Source organism: Lycorma delicatula, chromosome 1 (assembly GCF_047948215.1).
Source record: "Lycorma delicatula isolate Av1 chromosome 1, ASM4794821v1, whole genome shotgun sequence".
In the NCBI taxonomy this organism is placed as follows: Eukaryota; Metazoa; Arthropoda; class Insecta; order Hemiptera; family Fulgoridae; genus Lycorma; species Lycorma delicatula.
The window spans coordinates 207,825,258-207,834,753 of NC_134455.1; the positions used below are offsets into that span (position 1 = coordinate 207,825,258).

At 32.5% G+C, this 9,496-nt stretch overlaps 1 protein-coding gene across 1 annotated transcript in view; it reads right to left on the bottom strand.

Annotated features, from left to right (window-relative positions):
* Positions 1–9,220, bottom strand: part of Smg5 (Smg5 nonsense mediated mRNA decay factor) — a 126,174-nt gene extending 116,954 nt beyond the window's left edge. The window contains exon 1 of the mRNA XM_075371220.1: positions 9,049–9,220. Within this exon, the coding sequence (XP_075227335.1) occupies positions 9,049–9,119 (71 nt within the window). The 5' untranslated portion in view covers positions 9,120–9,220. The remainder of the gene's footprint in view (positions 1–9,048) is intronic.
* Positions 9,221–9,496: the final 276 nt, after the last annotated feature.

The window sequence follows — 9,496 nt, forward strand, 5'->3', positions numbered from 1 at the left end:
TCCCAGAGGAGATACTTATGTGGGTTCCCTTTACGGGGAGCTTATTAGGTGACTTACTGCCAGCTGTGATAGTCGCTACTCGTGTCGGTAAGACTTTGGGAACAGGAACTTTCGTATGTATCACACTGTTAGATTCACTAACTGGGACGGAGGACTTTTTATTCATTTTTGTCAACTCTGAGATAGTGGCTGTAAGTGAAGCTACTTGATCAGAAAGCATCTGAACAAGTTTTTTAAGCTCATTGCAGGATCCGCACTGCTGATTATTAACATTTGTAGGAATTTGTTCAGATGTAGCGGTGACAAAAGATACATCTGGTTTAACCAGGTTCCGTGAATTGTTTATCTTTTTATATTCTCTACGTGCAGCCGGGAAAGATAGTTTTTGCTCCGTACAGATTTTGAGAATTGCCTTTTCTTCTTTAAAAGTTGGGCAATCTCGGGAGCGGGCTGTATGTGGACCACTGCAGTTTGCACATTTTTCACTTTCTTCGCAGTTAGTGTCGTTGTGACCTTCTTTACCACATCAAGCACAGATCTCAGTTTTCGTGCAAGATGTTGCAGTGTGACCACAACCTTGGCATCTGAAACATCGCCGTGGGTTGGGTATGAATGGTCGTACCCGAACCGAGAGGTAACCCACTTTAATCTTCTCTGGTGGAACAGGGAGATTGAATGTTAGTATAAGAGAGGTTGTCGGTTCTTCTGTTCAGTTCTGCCGTTTCACTTCAACAACATGGTGGCAAAGCTCATCAACTATTTCAGAGATATCTATATCTAAGAGGTCTCGACAAAAAATTACACCCCGGCTCGTATTTAACGTTTTGTGGCTTTCTGCACTTATATTTATACCACCCATATTACGGAGATGTAAGATAGATCGACTCTGTTCATCGTTGAATGTTTCGATCAGAATCGATCCGTCACGTAGTTTCCTGATATTCTTCGGGGAGCCACTTGCACCTGTTATGGTTTTGTTTATTAAGAAAGGTGAAACCTTTTGAAGGGAGCCACCTTCCTGACTATTTCTGAGAACAACGAATCTAATATTTTTAGAATTCGATTCTAATAAGTAATGGTTCTCTTCAGTAGGACTTTTATCCTCGTCAGACAAAGCTGACCGAGGTCTCTTCACAAGACTGGATTTGGTTGGTTTTTCAGATGGACCACCAACCATCATTGTGTTTATTATTGTAACTGAAATTTTGGTCCCATGAGTACCGGTGAAAAATGGACCACTCCAGGAGAGCGCATGCGTACTGGAGCTAGAGCTAAATACAACTGGGTTCGCCCTGGTGCCCAGAGGACATCGTTCGAGACTCACTACGTAGAGCCATTCACCCATCGGTACGATTTGTTCCCACCTTGGGTTACGGTTGCGTTTCGTAAGATTCGCAACACCACCAAGTGTAAATGTAAGAAATATCAGTGTAGGTTGTTGTTGTGTAATTGTGTATGTTGTAATTTATGTAGTGTTCTTGGTGTAGTATATGTGTATAATGTAAAGTGTTCTGCAGCTCATTGTATAGTGGGAAGAAAAGCTGCAGAGGCTAGGCCCGTGGGGACGCCAACCCCTAAAGTCTTAAAGAATAAGACTCCCCGTCGGGGAAAGCTACCAATATAAGTGTCGAATCTAGAACAGTGAGAACCCTCATTACGTTTGACAAACACAATGCGATGAAAAATAAACAAAAATGATGAAATAAACCTGAAAATTTGGTAAATGCAGACTGCTTATGAAGTAATAAGACCATTCCTCTTTGCCGAGCCAACAGCAATTAGCGCCAGTTATCTAGACTTGTTACAGGAATATGTAGTTCAACAAACTGAACATCAGCAACCCAACATTTATGTTCAACGTGGTAAAACACTACACTGGAGTTTACATGTTAGGGACATGAACAATTTCCTCAATATTAGATTGGCTGCAATGAACCATTTCCCTGGCCAGCTCGATTTCTTTGATTGGGGGTTTGTCCATGACAAGGTGTACACAATTGTTAGCCGTGAGGTGTAGTGCCGTTTTGGATGAGCAAACATCACTGTCAACAGGATGGCGACTGCACAGCTGAGGGCATGGATTCTATGCAGCCGTGAGGTGTAGCAGCATCTCAACAACGGTAGAAAGAAAATACATATCATGCGGGACTCTGCAATGGAGCTAAGTGAGAGTAGGAGGTCTGTCAGCCTCTGCCTTGTAGACCAGACCAGAGTCTGTAAATTAACCTAAGTCTGGGTTATGAACTAAGTTAGTAGTTCACTAAGGGAACTAGGACTAAATTTCGTTGTTATGAACAACATTTTGGTGGTACGTTATTTTTAAATTTGCCTTGAATCTATGAGACATTTACAATAAAGTGGCTCACTAAAAGTAGAACTAGGTGTGTGGTTCGTGCTTCCGTGAACTCGGTTAGCTAGTTCAGAGGGCAATGATGTTCTTCTGGACATCTTGACGTTCAAGATGTCCAGACGAGGCCTACAGCGAAGGCAAAAGCTGAGTTTAAGAATCACTGACATAAATGTCTACTGAGGCATTGGTGGCATCCCAGTGAGGCCTGGCTTATTATTGTGAAATGTAAAAAGTTAGAGGGCAAAATATGACTTCTGTTAAAGCCCATCAGGCTATGAACAGGGAGAGCGGTGACCGGAAGTGTCACAAGGTGGGTGTCTTCCCTACGGGGTTGGGATGTACACAATTGCTGTCAACATCAATGAACTAAAAAAAAATCGAAAGTCTGATTAATGGAATAACTCCAGATATTTTTCACAATGTGCCTGACATTTTATGCAGCACCACAAAAGGTGCTCATGTGGAACTTGTTTGAAGTTAATGTCTGTTGTAGACACAAAACTGTTTGAAATGCCCTGTTCAATAGAAAAACATGCATCTATAAGTACATTCCTTTGTTATTTTATTGTTAACACCTAAAATAAAATGAATAATTTGTCAATAAACAGTATATGTCAATAGATCACAGATGACTGCCTTATGTTTTTAGCAAAATTCCACTTTTTCAATAAAAAGTTGACAAAAATATAGTAGGATTAAAACTTTATGCTCCTAAAAATGATGTGTATGGTTTTCTTGTTTATGAATGAGTAACATTCCAAAACTGTTAAGCTATCAAGAAATCACAATACAACACAAAGTTCTAATCTAACTTTGAAGAATGCAAATTTTTGGGTCTCATACATGGGTTAAACAATTATGAGACTTAGAATTCTCGTTTAAAAATTCTTGATTAATGATGTGTCATTGGTAACACCATTTGCAGGATGTATTGAATATTACGCTTAAATTCAAAGTAAAGCTTTGTAGAAATCTCAGTTGTACTCTAATTTGGTTGGGAATTACTCTGTGAGATGATTGGCTTTGAGAATATTGGATTTCATCCATAATAACTTTTTCTGAGTTATAGGTGCATTTCAATCTAGTTCTGCGGTAAAAATTGCAGTAGAGAATAGCGAGTCTTCTTTATACCAATGGCAGGACCAGGAAGTAAGAGCTTAAATGGAAATCATCACTGTGTGATCAATCAGTCTACGAAGTTACTTTATTTTCATTTGACAGACTATTTAAATTTCTAACATCTATAAGCTTACTGACTAAATTTTAATTGTGCATTTTAGTTGTTATTCATGGTTATAAGATTACTTACATTTATACATCATTATTTGCAGGATACATATGATGAAATGTTTCATGCAATGAGACTTTTTAATTTAAGTCTGTATAATTGTCAGAATAATAACAAATACACGTTTATTACTTCAAAAACATAAATAAAAATTCTTAAATTTTACATCCTATTATGCTTTTCAGATGAATGCATGTACCAAAATTTCACTCTATTCAATTTCTTATTCAAGCTTTTTATATTGCATTGCAGTTACTGCATTAATGAATTTAGATTCAACATTTTTTCCTACGCTGCAGTTTAATGTAAATGAAATAGTTCAAAGAGAAAAATGTTTTGTTGCCATTAAGGAAAAATACACTTATACACAATAACACAGTAAACATGTTATTTTATACCGTTAACATTCCCCATATTAACAATACAAGCATTATTGCTTATAATTATGGACATAAATTATAAATATAATCAACCAAACTTAACCTACACTCGCTAACCTCAACTAATTAACAGTACTGTTTTGATTTAAATAATAAATAATTACAATAATTACTGAATTTATTATTTAAATATTCAAAACATTACTATTAATTACTAAAATTGGCAATTTTAGTAAACAAACAAGTGAGCGTAGGTTAAGTTTGGTTAGATTATAAAATAAATTAATATAAATGGTCATATCTGGATATTGGGTTATTTCTCCGACCTGGTTATTATTAATATCAATATTTCTTGCTGCATTCAGTTATCTCTCCAGATGAAAAACTTGCAAACTTTTGGGGGGCTAAATGAAAAAGTACCAATTTTGATTTTTTTATTTGGAAACGTGCACATTCCCACCTAATTAAACGAAAACAATACGTAGAAAAGTTATTGGAATATATATGAAATTAAAATTGCAAGATTCATGTATTATCACAGTCATAGAATTAAGTAACTATTATTAATTCATGATATCAATTGTGGAGCTCAAGATGAATAATCAATAAGCACAGCGATGTGGCTTAAGATTTGCATGTTGTTAATAAGGCTACGTGAAATGACAAACAAAATTAATTATGGAGTTTCCGAATAGAAATTTCCTTTATCTCTGTTAATATTCAATCATGGAGTTTTATACATTATCTCCCATTCAGGAAATTAATAATAAAGAAAGGCCATTGAATTTCTCAGAAATAAAAAAATTCTGCATTTCACGAGAGTTTGTAAAAAAAAACCACCAAATGAATTTAAAGTTGCATAGTAAAATTAATCGATGGATGTGTAAGAGACAAAGTTGTCGCAGTGAAATACCACTGAAGAAAAATACGTGTCTTGAAAACACTAACTTAACATATGAAAAGGTGATTTTGCTTATTTATTCTTGGGCAAATGAATATACCACAACATAGTTCTGCAGAAAAGAATTAGATATGGAAACAAAAGCAATAACAAACTGGAAGAATTATTTTAGAGAAGTTTGCACTAATCATCTTTTAAAAAATCTGAAGAAAATCGACGGTCGTAAAAGGAAATCGATGAGTCATGTCTTTCACAACTAAAATATAATAGAGAAAGGATGCTGCCAACACAGTGAATTTTTGATGGGATTTGTCAGAAAGCGGCAAATATTTCATGTACATAGTTACCAATCGTACCAATGAGACATTGATTGCTAGCATAAAATGTACAGAAAAAGGAATTACAATTATTTCAGATATGTGGAAACCATAAGATGTCATTTTTAAAATGGAGGGTTTGATAATTATTATCATCATCATACTGAAAATTCTGTTGATTCCACAACAGGAGTGGATACCCAAAGGATTTAAAGTAAGTGGGAGGCTTGTGCGAAGTGCTGTAATAGAAGAACGTGGTACGCATCGGCAGCTTCTGGATTCTTATTTATGCAAGTTCTTATGGCATCAAAGATATAAAAAAGGAAGACCAATTTGAAGTGATTTTAGAGCATATCAGTGAATTTTTTCCAGTGAAATAATTTCTGTAATCGACTAATATTTATTGATTTTTGCTATGATAAGAATAATGAAATTTTCTATTTTGTTTAATTATCTGTTTAAAATATTTATTATTGTTTTATTGTTCAGTTGTTATTATTATTTGAATGATACTGTTTGAATACTAAATTCCCCTATAACAAATTTTTCTTTCAATATATTTTGTTTACATTGAATTTTTATTTTTTATTTTGAAACTGGTATATTCCCACCTAATTCTTACTGGATATTAAAAATACATCGATTTTTGGACATTTGGTTAAAATTAAGTGTTTTTTTTTTTTGAGGGGGGGAATTCTGAAAAAAATCCAAAGATTGCATGTGAAGGAAAGAGAATTTGAAAAACAAGGAACATATTGCATTGACATTTCTTCTCTTTTTGAAAAAGGATTGCCAATTTCTGGACTATTAAAGGAATAGGTATTTTATTTTTAATGCAAACTCCAGTAACGGGAAAGATTTTCTGCCAGTGTTGATTGGACAAAAAAAGTTACTCACCTATTAGATGAAAAACTTTCAGCTGAAAATGAAAGTACTGATTCATTAGATAAAAAATTTGAAAGGGTTGTTCTAAAAGAGATTTACAATTGTGGCAAGATGAGTCTGAATTTCAGAATGCTTCCAAACAAAAGCTTAGTTCATACAAAATAAATTAGTGCTGAATTTTAAAAAGATAAAAGAACAAATTACAGTTTTACTTACATTTGGTAATCACTAATTACAGCTTCTTGAATAGGGAAATCTAAAACACCTACGGCTTTCGAAAACACTGCTCTTCAAGGATTATTAGTTTCCTATTTCGGTAAAAAAAAAAAAAGGAATGCCTGGATGGATCAAAATATTTTTTTAGGAGCCTGATTTTCAATAAATTTTAATACAAGTTTCTAAATGAAAGAAAACTATCTCAGAATTCATCTTAATTGATAATGCTCTAATGCTCCATCACAGCAGTTGGGAAGTTACCGTGCCATGATGTCATTTTATTTCTCAAAGTAATATTTCTATTACCAAATATCACTAATTTTAGCCACCCTATGAACAATAGATCATTGAGACAATCACATCTATAAACAAATAAAGCTTATGTATATGCTGAGAGAAGATAGTAAAAAATGTAACAAATTGAAGACTTTTTGAAAAAATTAACGTACGAGAAGCCATTAATTGGGATACTGGATACTTTGTGTGAAATTACAATAGAAACCCTAAAAATCCATGGAAAAACATTTCTTTTGAAGATACAGAAACCGTTTGTGAAATAGTACTACAGTTAAGGGTGGCTTGAATATTTTTATATAAAAAATAAAGGATGAGAAAACATAACCGAACAAGAAATTAAGCAATGGCTAGATTCTGACATCAAAGAAAAAATGGCTGATGATTACATGGAAGAATGGTGGACCACCAGGTAACAATTGACAGATAGCGGGAGGGAAGCCAAAGCTGATAAAAAAAGTAATGCAGTTGGATGGTCTCATTATAAGCATTATATGCTATCTAGAAAGCAGCCTGAAGTAATGCCAAGCAATATTTTATTTCTCAAAAGATGGATCATATTGTGCAGCAAAGAAAAGGAGTTACAAAAACAAAGAAGTAAAAAAAAAAGTTTATATTAATTTAGTACAGCCTACAATTATTAAACACATAGCAATTACATATTAATTAAACATATTAAAAAGTATCTTTCTACAATATAATAATTAAATCTGGCTTTTTAATATTGGTGGCTTAATACCTTTATTTTTTAATTTCTAATAATCTAAGACATCTAAGGTTACTGTGGATCTACAGTAACATTTTTATAGTTAAATTTATTTTAAAATTATACTGGGAAAAAGCATAAGCAGCAATACTGTTTTTATTTAAGATTAATGTATTTTAAGATAACTAGAAATAAAATATTTTAGTTGAAATGTAATCATGAGTTTAAAACAGTTCTTTCTTTCCAATAGAGAACAATAGATAATATGAATAATATAAAACCAGCCTTTTTTCATATTCAAGGTCCTAATATAGGTTTTCTGTAAATGACCAGCCAATATTTATCCAATTGCTTGTCAGTTCTTTTCCTTTTATTATTATTGTCACGTTAATACTATTATCAGATATTATTTACATTTAAATCATTACTGAACTGCTAGCTTAAACCTAACAAACTGTTTTAAGTCAGAATCATCCAATGGATAAGAATCAAAATTACTGGATTGTTCAAATTTTCACAGCAAAGTTTTACAACCTATGTCAGTTTGCTCTTGAAAAAATTATCAAGCTAGTTTCAAAGTCAGAATCATTAAATACAAAAATAAAATATCTGTCACAGTTTTGTTGGTGTCAGATCAATATTCCCAATTTTACACAAAAAATAACTGATAATCTTATTTTTATATAAAACAAAGGATAAAAATAATATCAGTCACATAAAACAAAGTAATAATAGCCACAGAATATGTAAACAATGACTCTAACCTTATCCTAAATTTAGATGTGTTCATCTTTATTTAAAGTTTTAAATAATATTCAACAGTATGAAGGAAAAAATTGAGAACCTAACAAATAAACAAGATTGATACTATAAACTATATTATGTGTATATGAAATATTAAATTTTTAATGTAATTAACATGATTTGCTGGTTGTATAAACGGTTTTGATCAATGTAAAAAATCTACATCCACAATACACAGCTTTGGTTTCCAAATGTTACAAAAACCATAATCATGTGGTTGAGATAAAACCAGGTGATAAAATTTAACAGCAATAGTATCCATGAGCTGTTTACAAATTCAAAGTTGCTTTAAGTTTTAGATAGGGGACAGTAGAAACATTACTACTATTGTGGTCAGTTAAAATAATAATTAGCATTTATAATTCCCTTTATATATTATTCAATAACTGGGCAGCAACTAGAACTCTCTCCCAGATTTCATATTAACTAAAACGTTAAATATTTAACACTTGAAATTGGTCTATGACAAAAACAGAATAACATTTTTTAACAAAGCTTCATGTTTTACACTAACATTTTTCACAATGCAAATCATATTTTTTTGAACCCTACAGTGAATAAAAAATCTGCCTGAAATTTAATTCAAATACCACTTTTATTAATCCTACAATACTAAAGTTATGCTACATGCTACAAGCTTTACTTCATCTAGTGAACATTACTAACTCAAAAAAAAAGTGATAAGGGAAAAAATTATATAATTTCGTAACATGAAGCAATTAATATTCACCTCTTAAACACTAAAATTTGACAAATATTCTTCAATACCGAACACAACAAATGTTTTTGCAACCTTCAAATAACTGCGCAACTGAAAGTAAAGAAACGTTGTAAGGTTAAAACTTATGAGAACGAACATGTAGGATCAATGCAGCCTACATGTAGATTTTAAATATGAATTACTTACCTAAAAAGACGTTTCGTCAAGTCCACAGTTTCATTTCTTACATCCGAGATCGGGTTGTAGCTTTTCTTCATGCTGTCAACTCATCTTCATTAAGAATAATTCAACTAAGGTTTCTACCATTTCTTCATACGTTGTGCAAGAAAATACTATCACCTTCAACGGCCATGTTTGATGTAACTGATGCCAAATCAAGAAACCAGTACTATCGTGTTGTAATGTATAATTTGTTGTAATAATTGTCATTTTTAAAATTTAAAAAATAACTTGAAAAAAATTATACAAAAAGAAACTAATTTTACGAAAATTAATATTATTTAGGGAAAATGTATTTTTGTATTAGCTGTTTTTTCCCATTTTTTTGTTGGCGGTTTTATTCGTTTATGTGTTGTGTTCTGTTGATACTAATCCGCAATACTACTGGGTGAAGTGAATAAAAATCAGTAACTAC